The sequence below is a fragment of the Elephas maximus genome, chromosome 2, assembly GCF_024166365.1.
Source record: "Elephas maximus indicus isolate mEleMax1 chromosome 2, mEleMax1 primary haplotype, whole genome shotgun sequence".
Classification (NCBI taxonomy): Eukaryota; Metazoa; Chordata; class Mammalia; order Proboscidea; family Elephantidae; genus Elephas; species Elephas maximus.
Window position 1 is genome coordinate 48,185,912 of NC_064820.1, and position 19,486 is coordinate 48,205,397.

The 19,486-nt window shown below is 37.6% G+C and overlaps 1 protein-coding gene across 2 annotated transcripts; it reads left to right on the top strand.

The window, feature by feature from the left end:
• The first annotated feature begins 1,932 nt into the window (after nt 1-1,932).
• Nucleotides 1,933-16,711, top strand: FBXO4 (F-box protein 4). Of its 2 annotated transcripts, none has more exons than XM_049863002.1 (7): nt 1,933-2,190; nt 3,782-4,017; nt 6,152-6,372; nt 7,700-7,775; nt 7,882-8,057; nt 12,058-12,233; nt 15,509-16,708. In XM_049863002.1, exons 1-7 carry the CDS (start codon nt 2,002-2,004, stop codon nt 15,596-15,598), a joined length of 1,164 nt encoding a protein of 387 aa, XP_049718959.1. In that variant the 5' UTR covers nt 1,933-2,001; the 3' UTR covers nt 15,599-16,708. The 2 variants fall into 2 exon arrangements, with proteins under 2 accessions (XP_049718959.1, XP_049718968.1); XM_049863011.1 differs by lacking the exon at nt 1,933-2,190 and adding an exon at nt 2,201-2,560 and having other exon boundaries at nt 15,509-16,711.
• The last annotated feature ends 2,775 nt before the right edge of the window (nt 16,712-19,486 follow it).

Here is a 19,486-nt window from a genome sequence, read left to right on the forward strand (position 1 = left end):
CATCCTCTTCTGAATCTGGCTCTAACTTCTGCCAGTTCCCTGTTGCTATATTGCTGCAGCCACTTTTGAATGATCTTCAGCAAAATTTTACTTGTGTGTGATATAATGATGTTGTTTGATAATTTCCACATTCCATTGGATCACCTTTCTTGGGAACAGGCATAAATATGGATCTCTTCCAGTTGGTTGGCCAGGTAGCTGTCTTCCAAATTTCTTCACATAAACGTGTGAGCACTTCCAGCACTGCATCTGTTTGTTGAACATCTCAGTTGGTATTGTCATTTCCTGGAGCCTTGTTTTTTGCTGGTGCCTTCAGTGCAGCTTCAACTTCTTCCTTCAGTACCATTGGTTGCTGAACATATGCTACCTCCTGAAATGGTTGGAATGTCCACCGGTCCTTTTTGGTATGACTTTGTATATTCCTTTCATCTGCTTTTGATGGTTCCTGGGTCATTTAATATTTTCCCCGCAGAATCCTTCAATATTGCAAGTCAAGGCTTAAATTTTTTTTTCAGTGTTTCAGCTTGAGAAATGCCCAGCATGGTCTCTCCTTTTGGCTTTCTATCTCCAGGTCTTTGCACATGTCAGTATAATACTTTGTCTTCTTGAGCTACCCTTTGAAATCTACTGTTCAGCTCTTTTACCTCATCATTTCTTCCTTTTGCTTTAGCTTCTGTATGTTCAAGAGCAAGTTTCAGAGGCTCTTCTGAGATCCTTTTTATTTTCTTTCTTTCCTGTTTTTTAATGACCTTTTGCTTTCTTCATGTATGATGTCCTTGATGTCATCCCACAAGTGATCTGTTCCTCAGTCATTAGTGTTATATGTGTCAAATCTATTCTTGATATGGTCTCTAAACTCAGGTGAGATATACTCAGGGTCATACTTTGGCTGTTGTGGTATGTTCTAATTTTCTATAGTTGCAGCTTGAACCTTCATCTGAGCAATTCATGGTCTGTTCCATTCAGCCCCTAGCCTTGTTCCGACTGAAGATATTGAGCTTTTCCATCATTTCTTTCCACAGTTGTAGCCGATTTGATCCCTGTGTATTCCATCTGGCAAGGTCCAGGTGTATAGTTGCCATTTATGTTGGTGGAAAAAGTCATTTGCAATGAAGAAGTCGTTGGTCTTGCAAAATTCTGTTATGTGATCTCCAGCATTGTTTCTATCACCAAGGCCATATTTTCCAACTACTAATCCTTCTTTGTTTCCAACTTTCACATTCCAGTCACAGGTAATTATCAGTGCATCCTGATTGCAGGACAAAGTGAGTAGGATGGACTTTTGTTTTAAGAGATAAGAACCCATTAGTTTGATTTCAACACCACATCTGGGTTTTCTTCTTATTCTAATCATGTTTTGCTGTCCTTTTATGGCATCCAATCCATTTGTTCAGCAATTTTTTAATGTGCTTATGTTTTTATATGGTGGACCCAGACTCCGCATTAAGGCATAAGGTTGTTTATGATTGGGCTCCTGACAGTCTCTCTAGTCTCAATTTTTACTAATCCTCTAGAAAAAAAATGGTAAATGAGACATTGAAAAAAAAGTGTTTTTTTTTTGAAAGAACTAAAACAGTATGGTAGAAGGAAAAAAGCAACTGGTAATTAAGTCCAAGACAGTGGAAGAGGGCCATAACTGAATGAGTAGGCGAAGTGGAAAAGGGCCCCAGACAGAGGGGACAGCTTTAGTGAAGTCAGGTTTTATAGAAAAGGAAATTTTATGGCAATGGGTGAAGTTAGTGTGGCTGAGATTGCGGCCAGAAGCGAATGAGGAGTGACTATTGGCCGGAGCTTCTAGCGTGGCTCCGATCCACATGCAGTTGGGCCACGTCGGCCCACTTCCAGGCTGGGCATCCGCCGGAGGTGACCCCGCGCGGGAGGCCGGAGGCCGGAGGCAGGGGCGGTGGCGGCGGCGGCGGCGGCGGCGGCGACGGGAGGGGAGCCCGGGAGGCGGTCGCGCCAGCGCAGCCCCAAGGCGCGTCACGCGCTGCGCCGGCAGCCATGGCGGGAAGCGAGCCGCGCCGCGGAGGCAGCTCACCGCCGACGCCCCACAGCGACTGGAGTCGCCTGGAGGCGGCCATCCTCAGTGGCTGGAGAGCCTTCTGGCAGTCGGTGGGCAAGGAGAGGGCAGCGCCGGTGGCCTCCTCGGAGGAGGCGGATGAGGAGGCTAGTACCCTGACGCGGCTGCCGGTGAGCGTCGGCCTCTGGCCGGGGAGGGCGTCTTCGCCCGGGAGGCCTGTGGCTAGCCCTGTCTCTGCAGCCATTACGCGCAATGTCGTCACCTGGAACAACAGTTGACCACAGACCCCTTGCGCTGACCTCCTGGTGCTCCGCAGCCAGGGCTTACGGTCTCAGTGAAACTGAAATTCGGGGGGCGCCAGCGTGACCAGCCAGGCCACCGTCAGGTTTCAGCCTCCCAGAACAAGCACCTGGGACTAAGACACCTTAAACGTCAGGTTAAGGAAATCCACCCAGGCTTTCTGCTTAGCTTGGAAAAGTATCCAGCTTCTGTGTGCTCGGAAACCCTGGTGGTCTAATGGTTAAGAGCTACAACCAAAAGGTCGGCAGTTTAAATCCTCCAGGTGCTCCCTGGAAACCTAGGGGGCAGTTCTTTTCTGTCCTAATGGGTCGTTATGTGTCAGAATCAGCTAGACGGCAATGGGTTTTCTGTGTGCTCAGCATCTTTCATGCCAGACTATTTAGTATCAAAACACCAAAAACAAGCACTCTCTGAGAACATTGTGTTTTCAGACATTCGGCTATTACATAACTCTGCTGGTGCAGTGGTTAAGCGCTCAGCTGGGAACCTAAAACCTACCAGCCGCTCAGAGGGAGAAGGATGTGGCAGTCTGCTTCTGTAAATATTACAGCCTTGGAAGCCCTGTAGGGTGGCTGTAAGTCAGAATTGACTGAAAGTCAGTGGGTTAGGGGTTATTGGAAGCCCTATGGGGCAGTTCTACTCTGGCCTACAGGGTCCCTATGAGTCTGAACCCATTCAAGGGCAATGAGTTTGATTTTTGGCTTGTCATTTTTGAAGTAACAAAATTGCCATTAATTGAAAGTTAATTAACAAGTGCCTCAAGTTTTGACACAAATTTACACATCATTTATTGTTAGGCTTTTCAGGAAGATGGGAAGATGGTGAGAGAAGAAATTCTTAGAAATTATTAAAATCTTGTAACTCATCTGGACTGTTGACGCCTTACTACTGACATCTTGCTATTGTTGAAAACTGCAGGCTTCGAGTGCCTACGAGCTCCTCCCCTTTGCAGAGGTTCTTTGCAATAATTTAATGGATTATGTAGAGGAACTCAGATGACAAACTTCTACTCTTTGATTTGATCTAGTGATAAAATCAGAAGTTTGCCCAGTTGGTGAAGGTTTTATTTTGAAGAATAAATTAATAAGTGATTCATTTAAAAATACCTTTGGGGAGAATTTAAAGGAACTGGTTATTTGGCTTGAAAAATAACAGGACAGTGGTTGATTTTTCAGAAATGTTTCAGCGTGTTAGAAATTAAGGGTTCCGTTATTCTCTCCTGATAGCCGAAAAATAACTGCAGAATAATGGATTTAATTATTAAAAAGACAGGCCGTTTAGTTGATCTTGGTTACCTACCTAGACAAAAAAACCGAGTGCCGTCGAGTTGATTCTGACTCATAGCCTTATCTAGTATAATATAATAATTTTTTCTTAATTTCGTGATTTATCATCAAAAGACAGTTTTCCAGGGTAAATTATTCATCCCTTTTTCCTACCTGTTTTCTCCTTCTGTTTCAGATTGATGTACAGCTATATATTTTGTCATTTCTTTCACCCCACGATCTGTGTCAGTTGGGAAGTACAAATCATTATTGGAATGACACTGTCCGAGATCCAATTCTTTGGAGATATTTTCTGTTGCGGGATCTTCCTTCTTGGTCTTCTGTTGACTGGAAGTCTCTTCCGGACCTAGAAATCTTAAAAAAGCCTGTATCTGAAGTCACTGATGGTGCATTTTTTGACTATATGGCAGTGTAAGTATCTAGTTTTATGAATTAAAAAAGGAAGTAAATTTTACTCTTTACAAGTCAGTAGTTTAAGTCAGTCCTGGCACTGCTACTAATTTGTTTCATGGATTCCGGGTCTAAGTGTTCTCTTATAATAATTGGGGTTTAATTTAAATGACTTCCTTCATAGGACCCTTTCAGCTTTGACATGTTTTTTTCCCTGTGGTTCCTAGCCAGGTTATTTGAATAATTATAGACAGCACTGATGGAAAGAAGTAAAACTTTTGTTACAATTTTTTTTTATCTTTAGAACATTTTTCATTTTGCTAAATATAAATAGCAAGTACTTTTCTGTATCCAGAGGAAGACTGGCCAGAGATCAGAGGGCAGGTTTTTGGCAGGGAAGAAAACATGTTCTCAAGGCTCTGGGAAATAAAATTTTGTTATCACCTACAAGCATTGATATTTTGAAATCTCATAGAGGTGAGAGAGAATTAATGTTACTGAGCACCCACAGTGTATAAGGTTCCATGAAGATAGCTTAGGGTTGTTTATTCAATTTTCATGCAACAAGGAGATACTAACCTTGTTTCATGAATGTAGAGTTGAGATTCAGAGAGATTACTTAATTTGCTTCAGGTCATACAGTTTGTAAAGGACTTTCACCATGCTACCTCAAAGATGTATCATGTCATTGGATCTGGATAAACCTGCTTCATTGAGAGCTCCAAATCTAAGGCATTGCAAATAAAATTGAAAGAATACTTTTGTTTTAGGTAAGAATTGTTTTGCTCTGCTAGGTTTGGTAGCTACATATAGTAATTTTTTTTTTTTATATTTTAAAAGTTATTCAAAGCATTTTTAAATTCCAATCCAGATACTATTACATCAAGTCTTTGTCAGACTACTTGATTACAATGCATGTGATATTGCATATACTATCAATTGTCAACATACCCTCACTTACTGGGTATTACCTCTGTGATGTTCTATAACCAACCACAGCATCAAGTAATCTGATGCTGGGGAACTTCCCTCCCCCTCAGTAGTCATAATCGTAATAACTACCATTATGAACATATAAATTATTTCTAATCGTTACAAAGTTTTGTTGGTTATTATTGCTCTAATATTGCAAATGAAGAAATTAAAGTTCAGAATATGAATGGATTATATAACTAAATAAAATGGTGAATGTTGGCCAGGTCTTCCTAACCCCAAAGCTAGCTTTTTTCCTTCCCAATTTGAAAGGTTCCTAAATAGAGATGATTTTCTTGTTGGGTTAATCATTGTCTTAACTGGCTTGGATTTAGTTCAAAGGCTTTAAGGCTTCAGGTTTTATTTTGATTTGAGCAACTTTGTTTTAATTTTTGATAGAATATAGACATTACTAGTTTAGAGATTTATAGCTACTGAAAGAAACTGCATTGTTTCTTTTACATGATTCTTAGTTCATTAGTCTATCTTTAAAGAACAGTTAAGCTTCCCTATATATTTAACACTCAGTGAATTGTTAAATTTAAGGCCATTAATAGGTATACCTAAGAAATTTGGTTATATTGGTGACTTTGGCAGTTTTTTTTTTTTCCCCCTCTAGGGACATTTATGCTGTGTATATTTAGTGCAGGGTTTCTCAATCTCTACCAGAAAATTCTTTGTTTTAGGAAGTTGTCTTGTACATTGTAGGATGTTTAACAGCATACCTGGCCTCTACCCACTAGATGCTGGTGGTATTCCCTACCCCTCCCTTGGAACAATCATGATCAAAAAGCCAATAGATACTGTCAAACATTTCCTTGGGGCAGCAGAATTTCCCCAGGTTGAAAACCACTGCTCTATGTAGTGAATTGTAATCATTGAAACAAGTGTTAGAGCAAGTGTTCCAAGAGAGTCTAAATGAAAGATTAGAAAGTAAGTAACCACATGGTGGAGATTTCCTCAGCTTCTGAACCACTCCCACAGCACCCTGCGCTTTTCACTGTCATGGCCCTTAATATACATATTAAAATCTATCCTCCACTGCCTTCCTTGAGGATTGGGACTATATAATCATTGTATCTACTTTAGATAGCAGGTACTCAACACATATAGTTGAATGAATAGCAGTAAAAATCTGATTTTTGTGTGTGTCAATTCTCTAATTTGTGACAATTTCACACAGCTATAAAATGTGTTGTCCACATACAAGAAGATCCTTGAAATCCAGCCGTCCTATGTATGGAGCTGTCACCTCTTTTTTGCACTCACTGATCATTCAGAATGAACCACGATTTGCTATGTTTGGACCAGGTTTGGAAGAATTGAATACATCTTTGGTGTTGAGTTTGATGTCATCTGAGGAACTTTGCCCAACAGCTGGTTTACCTCAGAGGCAGATTGATGGTAATTTTCATGTTAATCTACAGTGCATAATAATTCAAACAATTGAGCTTGACACTAATGTTAAATGGGAAGTCATTCATTTTTAAATTAACTCTGATGTAATAAAATATAATAATTTGGTGAATGGGATCCCCCCCTTTCTCATTGGACTCAAAGAGTTTACTTATTATAAGAGGTAAGCTTGACCTCCTTATTCCTCAAGTTCTGATACAGAATTTAAGAATATGTGAAAGTAAATTACATTTTATTAGGGTGTACCTGTACAGTGGATATTACATTTACCATATTTTTAAAAGAAAGCAAAAATCATTCGGCATCTACGGTGTGCAAAACTTTGATAAATATTGGAATTTCAGTAAGGAGCTAAATCATCACCTTCCCCATATTTCTATAAAAATAAAGTACAGCTAGTTGGCAAAGCAGCAAATAAAATATAAATAATAATATAATGTAGCGTACATTTTACTTATTCATTTAGGGAGAGCATCTACTAGATGCTAGGGATGCAGAGATTTCAAATAGCAACAACAAAAAAATCTCTGTCTTCCCTGAAGATGCTTGGTCTTGGTGAGGAGGTACACAAGTATGCAGGTAATTAGAATATGATGGAATTAGTTCCTGGGTAGAAAGATGAGGGTCAGAGAAGGCTTCACAGTGCAGATGATGTCTGACATGAGTCATTAGAATGAGTAGGAGTAGGCTATCAAAAAAGGACAGGGGTCTGGGTGTGCATGATACATTTGAGATAGTTCTGTGTGTCTAGAAAGAGTGGGGACAGATGAGAAGACACTGGTATGTTGTGCTTAAGCATTTGGGAGCCATTTAAGGATTTAAACCAGGGGAGTGAGATGATCAGAATTGCATTTTAGAAAGATTACTCTGGCTACTAAGTGAAGAATAGATTAGAAGGGGCTAGAGACATGGAAACCCAGTAAGAAGCTACTATAATGTCGTGATGAAAATATGAAGAGGATCTGAACTAAGTGTTAGTGACATGGAGAGGATAGAATGAATATTAAGATACAGAATTGACAGAATGAATGTGTATTAGCAGTGTATTGGTAATAAGGACAGCTCAGGTTTCTGGCTTGGGTTTCATGTTGGATGATAAAACCATTCATTCATATTTTTATTGCCATGTGAATGACAATTGCACACAACATCTTTTCTTCAAATATTGCATTCTATTCCAAAGCTATATATGATTTGTCATAGAGGGTTTTTTTTGGGGGGGGCGGTTCTTTTTGCTTTCTCTGGATTTTGTCTCTGCAGTCTGATCTTTTGGTTTAATAATGACTTATTTTCTTATTGTAATTTTCTCCTTTAGGTATTGGATCAGGAGTCAGTTTTCAGCTGAGCAACCAACATAAATTCAACATCCTAATACTATATTCAACTACTAGGTAAGGCTACCTACCTGGTGGCCTACCTGAGACACCAGGAATGGAACATTTTAGGGGAATAGGACCTGTTTAGTGTCGTTTATATTTTATATTTGCATTCTTATAGAAAGGAAAGAGATAGAGCAAGGGAAGAGCATACAAGTGCAGTTAACAAGATGTTCAGTCTACAGAATGAAGGCAGTGATCAACAAGGAAGCCGATACAGTGTGATTCCACAGATTCAGAAGGTGTGTGAAGTTGTAGATGGGTTCATCTATGTTGCAAATGCTGAAGCTCATAAAAGTAAGCATTCTCTTATTTTGAAAACACTATTATGTCTTTGAAAAGCAAATAACAAAATACGTTGTCTTTTAGTTTTAATCTTTACTGTGCCTTCTTAAAAATGTAATGGTTAATTTTATCAGTGTGATTCTGTGACTGTTACTGTTAATGATAAATTCCCAAAACTGATGTATATTAGGCTTACATGAGGAGCTTGTTAAAAATACAGCTACCTAATTCTTACCCTGGTGATAATTCATGGACTTGGCTTGTATCCAGGAAATTCTGATGTATATCAAAGTTTGATACTTCAACTTTATAGTATTTTTGTGTTGTATGCTTCTGTACTTTTTGCATTAATGTTGTTACCTGCATCTGGCTGTATTAAAATAATTTATGCAGTTAACCATGACAAATTTTACCTTTGTTTTAATTACCCAGATAATAGAGAGGTATGTGGGGTGGAATGTTTATATTAATTAAATAGATTAGTTAAGAACACTCTCCAAATAATCTGAGTAATTGCCATTCACAATGCTATATTGACTTGAAATCAGAGTAGCATATTTTTACACAAATAACATGCACCTTCTTCATTTGTTTGCTAACCACACCCCCCGCCATGAGGTATTTTTGTAAGCATGCTATGCTAATTTTTTTATTACAGCAACGTCAAAAAAATTGGCATAGCGGCTCTTAAAAAGATACATTGCGAGGAGAGGGCATGGTTAGCAAACAAATGTAGAAGGCGCACATTCCCATTTGTGTAAAGATACGGTATCGTTAGGCCACAATCTGGTATTATTTCTTCCTTAAATCCTTTGTGAACAAGGTAGTAGGATATAACTGTATTATATATATACACATATATATACGTGTATGTATATAATGTATATTATAGTTCTTTATAAATCTAATACACTTTTGAATTTCCATTGAATTTATTCCCCTGTAATCTGTTAGGCATAGAAACAACTGTATGCAGAAGATCTGGAGAAAATTATTCATAAGAAAAAATATAATTTACTTTGTTATTATGGAGCTATCTGTAAGAGGAAAAATTAGAAGCAAAAAAATCAATTCACTTATTTAACAAATGTTTGTTGAGTTCCTACTAAGGCCAAGTATTGTATTAGGTGCTGAGAACACAACTGGAAACTGAAACACATACAGACCCATCTTTTATCTATTTTTTCAGTCTGTTCCCCTGTATCCCCCTACAAAACAAGTAGACAAATAAACATTTACAAAAGAGGGGAGAGGAGCCTCCTCTCCCAATGCCACAGGTATGCAAAGATCTGCTGAAACCTGAAGGTGGAGCAGAAACTCTGAGAAAGTCTGGCACTGCAGGCTTTTCTCAGAACAAGTTAGCAGCAGTCCACTGGTGAAGGAATTTGGTTTTCTAAAGTTAACTGTAGCAAAAAAAGCCAAATGCAGCTCAACTACTGACTAGTTTGACTCAACCGAGTGCATTAATGGTCTAACAGAAGGAGAAGTACACCCATTTCTGGAAGTAAATCCTGTTTACCTCAGATTGTACTGTTGTTCTATACAAAATGTCTAGCATTCAATTAAAAATTATAAGATTGAAAAAAAAAAAAAGTCAAAATGAAATGACTCACTGTTAAGAGAGAAAGCAGTCAGTGGAGCCAGACCCAGAAATGGCCTGGAGAGTGACCTTGTCAGAAAACAACATTAAGAACAATGATACTGAAAAACGTGAAATACTCAGAATAAATTTAATAAATGTGCAAATTTGTATGCTGAAAACTATAAAACATTGCTATGAGAAATTAAAAAAGACAGATAAGTAGAGAGATTGAGACACAATATTGTTAAGATGTCATTTTTTATCAAATTTATATATAGAATCAACATAATTTCAATCAAAATCTCATCAGGCCTTTTTAGCAGAGATTTACAACGTGTTTCTAAAATTCATATGTAAATGCATGCTACTTAGAATAGCTAAAACCTTTGAAAAAGAACAGAATTGGAGCACTCACACTATCTGATTATAGGACTACCTGTAAAGCTACATTAATAAAGCAAGTGTAGTATTGGCATATAAGTAGACATATAAAATAATCAAGCAGAATAGTGAGTCCAGAAGCAGACCTACACATATTTGGTTAATTAATTCTCAACAAACATGCCAGCATAATTCATCAGGAAAAGGATAGTCTAGTCAACAAACAGTGTTAGAACAATTACAAGTCCGGAAACGGCACTGGGTTTTAACATATAAAACTTTTAGAATAAAACATAGGGAAAAAAATCTCTTTTACTTTGGGTTTTGCAGAGATTTCTTAGATAAGACTCAAAAACCATAAGTCATAAAAATTGATAAACTGGACTTCCTCAAAAGTAAAACCTGTTCAAGAAGTCACTGTTAAGAAAATCAAAAGGCTAGTAACCAACTGGGAGAAAATAATTGTCAAACACATATCTGGTAAAGGACTTGTGTTCAGAACATACAAAGAACTGGACTGTTACAACTCAATAATTAGAAGACAAACCTAATTTAAAATATGGCAAAATATTTGAACAAACACTTCACTAAGGAAGATATATAGAGATGACAGATATATGAAAAGATGCTCACCATCATTAATCAGTAGGGAAATGTAAATTAGAACCACTTCTGTTGATTATTGTTAGGCCCAGCAATAAAAAAAATGGACAAGGATAAAGAATATTTTAACTGCAGAATTAACATATATAGTCTAAAACATAAATATGGAATTCTTCATCCAATAAAGAATACACAGTACAAAATTGACCATGTACTAAGCCATAAGGCAAGCTCAACAAATTTCAAATAGATATTATATAGACTTTACTTTATAAAATCCAAGTAAGCAAGTTAGGCATTAATATTGAAGAGAAAAATGGAAAAAAAAAATTATTGGAAATTTAAAACACTCTTCAGAATAACCTGGAAACCATGGTGGCGTAGTGGTTAAGTGCAACGGCTGCTAACCAAGAGGTCGGCAGTTCAAATCCTCCAGGCGCTCATTGGAAACTCTATGGGACAGTTCTACTCTGTCCTAGAGGGTCGCTATGAATCGGAATTGACTGGACGGCAGCGGGTTTGGGCTTTTTTTTTTTTCAGAATAGCCAGTGGGTGAAAATAGAGTAATTAAAGAAAAAAGTTGTTAGAGTTACTAGATGGTGGCAGAATATAATGATTTAGACAATAAAAGTAGTAATGGCTGCCATTTATTGGAGAACCTTTTTTTTGCTAGGAAGTGTTCTAAGTGATTTATGTATTATTTTGATTCTCACAACAGCGTATGAATATAGTCGCTATGAGTATGAATAGATATAATTATCCCGAATTTGTAGGAAGCTGGGTCTTGGAGAGATTAAATGTTTTTGGTTGGTATAGTCAACACAGACATGAGATTTGAACCCATGTCTCTGTGACTCCTATGCCTGTGAGTTTTGACCAAATTGTCCATTCTAGGCCTGCACTTAATATATGCTTATTTAATGAATCATTATGGAGTTGGGACACTTATTAACCCTTATAAGGGCAATAAAAAAAACTTACTACATTATTCCTCATTATTAAGGATATGAGGACTAAAACTATAGACGGAGAAAGGAAATTGGAGATTATAAGTGGAAGCAAACAGATACTACATACGTAACCTCAGTGTTATCAAACTGTGGTCCTGAGATTTGTTGTAAGATAAATGTTTAGAGTACCGCCTTTGGAAGGAAGGATAGTAACAGCTGTAGATTGGTGAGAGGAAAATATCTATGACAAAACATTTTGGCTTTTAAGCTATAAAAAAAAAAGACATCTAAATGGTACCGTGATTTTTTTTCTCCTTCTAGTTCCATCTAAAATGCTTTCCGTATAAAGCTACTTAATCTAATTTTATGATGATCAATAAGTGGACACAGCAATGGAGACAGTTTGTTATGTTTGGATCTTGGTAATTTTTTTGTTTCCTTGTTATTTATTTTCTTTTAAGTAACAAAGTTAAGGATTTTGACTTACATTCCATAGGACATGAATGGCAAGATGAATTTTCTCATCTTATGGCAATGACAGATCCGGCTTTTGGATCTTTGGGAAGACCAGTGCTGGTTTTATCTTGTATTTCTCAAGCAGATGTAAAAAGAATGCCCTGTTTTTATTTGGCCCATGAACTGCGTCTGAATCTTCTAAACCACCCATGGATGGTAAGGTCCTTTCTTCTCTGATGAGAGAATTTTCTGTTTGATTTTATTCTTTCTTACTCATCTCTTTAACGAAATAGCATTCTAAAATCAGTTTTAATGGCTTAATCAATGAGAGATAGTTCATTGGTGTCAATAAGTCTCAGATGATTACTGCTTCCTACTTGCCTCTCTTGTTACGGAAAAAGTGAGATAGCAGTTGTGGATTTCTTTTTTTCAGATGCAGCCATCATGGATTTTTTTTTAGCGCTGACGTATTATGCTTTAAGGGCCATCAAAAATATACATTCTGTCTTACAGTTTGTTGCTTTCAAACTTTATTTTAATTATGGAGTCCTTTCTTCAAATGAAATCTTTCCTGAAAGCTTCCGAGTAAAACAGATAAAGGAAAATTAAAATTGGATATACTTTGGCTGAAAAAGTTATAGGATTTTCTGCGTTCCTCCCCACATCTCTTCGGTGGAGCTTTAGAAGGTTTTTGGAACACAATTTGAAAGCTGCTGATAAAGGTGTATACCCTCATGAGTGGTTGGACTTTTAGCTTTATGATTAAGAGGAGTGGCAGTCTTAAAGATGAATTTTTGCAACATGTTGTCACATTTATCAACTGACTAGCTGGGGTCACCCGTGGTGGGCAGGTTTCAGTTTAGCTTCCAGACTAAGACAGACTAGGAAGAAGAGCCTGGAAGTCTATTTCTAAAAATATTGGCCAGTGAAAACCTTGTGACTAGCAGCAGAACATTGTCTGGTATAGTACTGGAAGATGAACCCTTCAGGTTAGAAGGCACTCAAAATACGACTGGAGAAGAGCTACCTCCTCAAAGTAGAGTCCACCTTAGTGACATGTGGATGAAGTATACCTTTTGGGACCTTCCTTTGCTGAGGCGGCATGACTCAAAATGAGAAGAAACAGCTGCAAACAACCATTGATTATTGGAATGTGGAGTGTACGAAGTGTGAATCTGAGAAAATTGGAAGTTGTCAAAAATGAAATGGAATGCATAAAGATTGACATCCAAGGCATTAGTGAGCTGAAATGGACTGGTATTAGACAATTTGAACCAGACAATGATATGGTCTACTGTGCTGGGAATAACAAATTGAAGAGGAATGGCATCACATTCACTGTGAAAAAGAACATTTGCAGATCTATCCTGAAGTACAACTCTGCCGGTGATAGGGTAATATCCATACGCCTACAAGGAAGACCAGTTACTACAACTACTATTCAAATTTACACATCTATCACTAATGCCAAAGATGAGAAAATTGAAGATTTTTATCAACTTTTATAGTCTGAAATTGATCAAACATGCAGTCAAGATACATTGATAATTACTGGCGATTGGAACGTGAAAGTTGGAAACAAAGAAGAATGATCTGTAGTTGGAAAATATGGCCTTGGTGATAGAAACAACATGAACAGCGACTCTACACATGGACCTCACCAGATGGAATAAACAGAGATCAAATTGACTACATCTGTAGAAAGAAACATGGAGAAGCTCAATATCATCAGTCAGAACAAGGCCAGGGGCTGACTGTGGAACAGACCATCAATTGCTCATGTGCAAGTTCAAGTTAAATAAAGCTGAAGAAAATTAGAACAAGTCTACAAGAGCCAAAATACAACTCTGAACACATCTAATCTGAATTTAGAGAGCATATCAAGAATAGATTTGACGGACTAAACGCTAATGACCGAAGACCAACAATTACAACAGTACATCTACAGGGAACTGCCAGACATTCAAGCCGGATTCAGAAGAGGACGTGGTACAAGGGATATGGTTGCTGACGTCAGATGGAACTTGACTAAGATCAGAGAATACCTGAAAGATGTTTACCTGTGTTTTATTGACTATGCAAAGGCATTGGACTATGTGGATCGTAACAAATTATGGATAAGCTTGCAAGGAATGGGAATTCCAGAACACTTAATTGTCCTCATGAGGAACCTGTACATAGACCAAGAGGCAGTCATTTGAACAGAACAAGGGGATACGGTGTGGTTTAAAGTCAGAAAAGGCATGTATTAGGGTTGTATCCTTTCGCCATACTTAGTATGCTGAGCAAATAATCTGTGAAACTGGACTATATGAAGAAGAATATGGGATCAGGATTGGAGGAAGATTCACTAACAATCTGTGATAGGCAGATGACACAACCTTGGCTGCTGAAAGTGAAGAGGACTTGAAGCACCTACTGATGAAGATCAAAGACTACAACCTTCAGTATGGATTTCTCCTCAACATACAAAAATGAAAATCCTCGCAACTGGATCAATAAGCAATATCATGATAAACGGAGAAAAGACTGAAGTTGTAAAGGATTTCATTTTACTTGAATCCACAATCAACACCCATGGAAGCAGCAAAGAAATCAGAAGAGGCATTGCACTGAGCAAATCTGCTGCAAAATAACCTCTTTAAAGTGTTCAAAAGCAAAGATATCTCTTTGAGGTCTAAGGTGTGCCTGATCCAAGTCATGGTATTTTCAATCACCTCATATGCATGGGAAAGCTGGACGATGAATGAGGAAGACCAAGGAAGAATTTACACCTTTGAATTGTAATGTTGGTGAATAATACTGAATATACCACGGACTGCCAGAAGAACAAACATATATGTCTTGGAAGAAGTACAGCCAGAATCCTCCTCAGAGGCAGGCTTGGTGAGACTTCGTCTCATGTATTTTGAATATGTTATCAGGAGGGACCAGTCCCTGGAGAAGAACATCATGCTTGGCAAAGTAGAGGGTTAGAGAAAGAGAGGAAAACTCTCCATGAGTTGGACTGGCACAGTGGATGCAAGGATGGATTTAAGCATAGCAACGATTATGAGGATGGTGGAGGAACGGGCAGTGTTTCGTCCTGTTGTACATGGGGTCACTATGAGTTGGAAGTGACTCAATTGCACCTAGCAACAACAACAACAACAGCTGGGTTCGTTCAAAGATACTTTAGTTTTCAAAGTGGATCCTTTTGAGAAATTTTTTTTTTCCCTAATACATGCAGGTAAATCATGGAAATGATAGTTCTTCCCATTTCTCAAATTCAGATCTAAGATAAGTAATAAGCCTCATATTGGTAATAATTAAGACATATGAGAAAATCATATTTTTATCCACGCTCTGTGGATGACAAAACTTGTGTAACTCACCTAAAATTTATTGGGGTCTTTTCAGTCCTATTTTTTTTGGTGTCTAGGAAAATCTCCCTATTGTAAAATTTCGGATTCAGTTTCTTTTTAGTAATGTTCTGTCTTCTCTGTTCATAGGTCCAGGATACAGATGCTGAAACTCTAGCTGGTTTTTTGAATGGAATTCAGTGGATTCTTGAAGAAGTGGAATCGAAGCATTCAAGGTGATCCTCCTTTTGGACCTTGGAAACGGAAACCATTTGAAGTTGTTTACTAAGGTCGTGATGTGGATGGCTATTTGCTCAGGTCAGCTCACTTTGTTCTGACTTTGTGCAAGTGGGCTTTATGTTGGACAGCCATAGCTGCTGCGTTTCCTATTTTATTTCTACTTTTTACCTTAAATCAATTACAGGAAAAGAATTTCAGTGCTAGCATTTCATCCCAAAATTAACCTTTTAAATTTTTTTGATAATTTTTATATTTTCTGTCTTTTTTAAAATATTAAATTCTAGAAAAAAACTGTGTTGTGCTTCTTTCGTTCCATGTGATTTTTCTTCCTTTTTATTTCTCAAAGATTGCCCTAGTGAGGAATAGCACATTTGCTAAGCCTTGCATAGGGTTTTCTAAGGGTCTACAACTGATTATTAAGAAGGAGATTTTTTATCTATTCTTAATAAATAACTGTGTAAAGACTGGAATATTAACTGGAGTTGCATTTAATGCAGTGACCATACAACCTCTTTTTTCTGAAATAGTAGGAATCAAGCTTATATCAAATTTAATATTAACTCAGTTAAAATAACTTTCTGGCAGTTCCCGCTGTTTTCAAATACGTTTGTAAGCTCATAAGGTACTAAAGCCAAATGCTATTCCATACTCATAGAGAAAACATTCCAGAGACTTACATGTATCCTGACCTCCCCTCAGCAAATTGCCTGCACTCTGCAGTGGGCTTCAACGCTTCATGACAAGCTGTTGCCTACACTGATGTCATTTCTCTTGGGACTCTCACATCCCATGCCAGGGGCTCTTCCTCATGGAAGTCCACCTTGGTCTGTTCCATCTAATGGATTTAGAATTGAATTGTTCAGAAAGGGAAGAGAAGGGGAGAGGAAGAGGATGAGGAAGAGCCTGTTTAAAATTTTTGAATCTATGCTCGTAAGGGATATTGGTCCATAATCTTTTCTTATAATATCCTTGTCAGGTTTTGTTATGAAGATTATGCTGACCTCATAAAATGAATTTGAAAGTATTCCTTTTCCTATATTCTCGAAAGAGTTGTGTAAGGTTAGTATTAACTCTTTCTAATCAGTGAAAGAATCTGGATCTATACTTTTCTTTGTGGGGAATTTTTTAACACAATTTTAATTTCTCTAACAGATACAATTATTCAAGTTCTCTGTTTTCCTCTTCTTACTGTTGTGTCTTTCAAAGAATTTTCCATCATATCCTTCTTTTATAGATGTTCTGTGGATTAAATGAGTTGATAAAGTGGTTCGGACAGTCCCTGACACGGAAAGCCTTCCATAGCTCATAACTAGTCAACAATGAATACTCTTATCTGACTCCTTATGTTATTTATTTCCTTTTCCAGCACTGCGAGCCATCCAGATATTACTGTTTAAATGAGAACCTTTCTCAGCCCTTATTAAGTGACCTAATACATCCAGTATTTATATGCAATTGTGATTGTTACCAGGGTGATGAGTTGCAGTATCAAAATTTTTAGTAAATCATTCTTAAATAAATCAGACAAAAGAATGAGACTAGATAAGCGTTGTAAGTTTTCGCCATTTGCAGAATATTCCATATTTACCAATAATAGGAAATGTGAAAGTAATTCATTATTTAGAGCATGTCTACTATGTGCCAGGTCTTGTGCCAGGTTCTGGGAATACAGAAACAAATAGCAATTTAGAGCCATTGGTAAAAATTGTTTTTCAAGCAGTTTTCTCTTAGCTGTTTCAGTTAAGATTATGGCTGGACTCACGAGCTATTTTGAAGTGGTACATAGCTGGTGAACTAAAAATGTAGCATACAGCCAAACAGATACTTCATCTAATAGGAATCCAAAGAAGAAAGGGTCATAGTTCCAATTAACTAAAGAAGAAAGAAACTTTATTTGAAAAAAACAAGGGTGATAAGAATATGGGAAGACCTGATACTTTTTAGAAATAATTTGTTACACTTGTCAAGAGCTTTCAAAACATTATTTTAAAAAGTTATTTTAATTAGTAGTTTTAATTCTAAGGAATTATCTTTAGGAAACAGTCCTGTGCACAAAAGCTTAAGGGCACTAAGCTGTAACTTGCATATAGCTAGAACTTGAAATAGCTAAAAAAGTACTTAGTACAGCATAATTTATAGTAGTGAAGCTCTAGAGAATGTATGATAGATCAAACTGGCTAAGAAAGTTTCACTACAGCTATATAAAGAAATGCCATGTAAGCTTTATGAAGGTGATCATTTTTGTTTATTTTGTTCCCTGCCTGGCACATAGTACTTGATAAGTACTCCTTGAGTGAATGATGGTTGAATGAATAAATGTGGCCATTAAAATAATGTTTTTGGATAACCATTGAATCCATAAAGATGTTAAGAATATGTTTTTTAAGTAAAAACTGTATTTTTACACAAATAACGTGCCATCTGTGTTTGCCAGCTGCACCCTCTTCTCATGAAGTATTTGCATAAGCGTGCTATGCTGATTTTTTTTTTTTTTTAGCAACATGTAAAAAACAACTGGCATAGTTGCAGTTATGAAAATACCTTGTAGGGAAGGGCATGATTGGCAAACAAATGTAGAAGGCACGTGTTATTTGTGCAAAAATACAATAGATTACCAAACCGTGTTTGTATTGTGATCACTTTTATATCTTCTCTATTTTGAGTACTCCTCTTAAAGGGGCACAATTCACAGTTGAAATCTACATTTGCTTTTTGAAAACCAATATACCGAAAATTTCATAACTGGTAGAATATACCTGGATGTTGCAGAAGTCCTTTAAACAGTAGGGCACTCTAGCCCCTGCCCCTGCCGTCAAGTCAATTCTGACTCATAGCGACCCTATAGGACAGACTACTGGCTGCAAATCACTTGCCTTGAGTAATTTTCCATTCCAGAAACTACCTATCTGATGAAGACTTTTAGGACTCTCAACCAATTAAAAAAAGAGAGACCAAAAACACTTTCATATACCAAATCTTAAAAATATGCCCCGTGAATCAACTCCCATTGTGGCAACTGACTTCACAGAGTTTTTCATTAACTTTCTACCAAGAAAACAGTTGTAGAAGCTAAGGCTAACCCTAAACGTCCCCACCAAGAATTCTCATCCATAGCAATAAAACTCAAGTTATTTGCTCTGAATCACAAGATTAAGCAGGGGCCTCCTTATTGCTTTCTATGCGCTCCTCAAGTTTCCTGTTAAACATTGGAAGGCAAGGGTAAAAGAGAGTATTACTCCTCCAAGTTTCCAGATTAAGCCACAACAAGTCCTTGATTTCGGCTCCTAAATCCTTGGAATGAACAAAAGTTTTCATAAATATCATTGTTCACCAGTCCCCAAGTGAACAAAGATCCTTTATACACTCATTTCACTGGGAGAGTTTGGATTGATTGCCAAAGCTAATATTATTGTTTTTTTTTTTAATAATTTTTATTTTGCTTTAAGTGAAAGTTTACAAATCAAGTCAGTCTCACACAAAAACCCATATACACCTTGCTACACACTCCCAATTACTCTCTCCCTAATGAGACAGCCTGCTCTCTCCTTCCACTCTCTCTTTTTGTGTCCTTTTCGCCAGCTTCTAACCCCCTCTACCCTCTCATCTCCCCTCCAGGCAGGAGATGCCAACATAGTCTCAAGTGTCCACCTGATCCAAGAAGCTCATTCCTTACCAGCATCCCTCTCCAACCCATTGTCCAATCCATGTCTGAAGAGTTGGCTTTGGGAATGGTTCCTGTCCTGGGGCAACAGAAGGTCTGGGGGCCATGACCACCGGGGTCCTTCCAGTCTCAGTCAGACCATTAAGTCTGGTCTTATGAGAATTTGGGGTCTGCATCCCACTGCTCTCCTGCTCCCTCAGGGGTTCTCTGTTGTGTTCCCTGTCAGG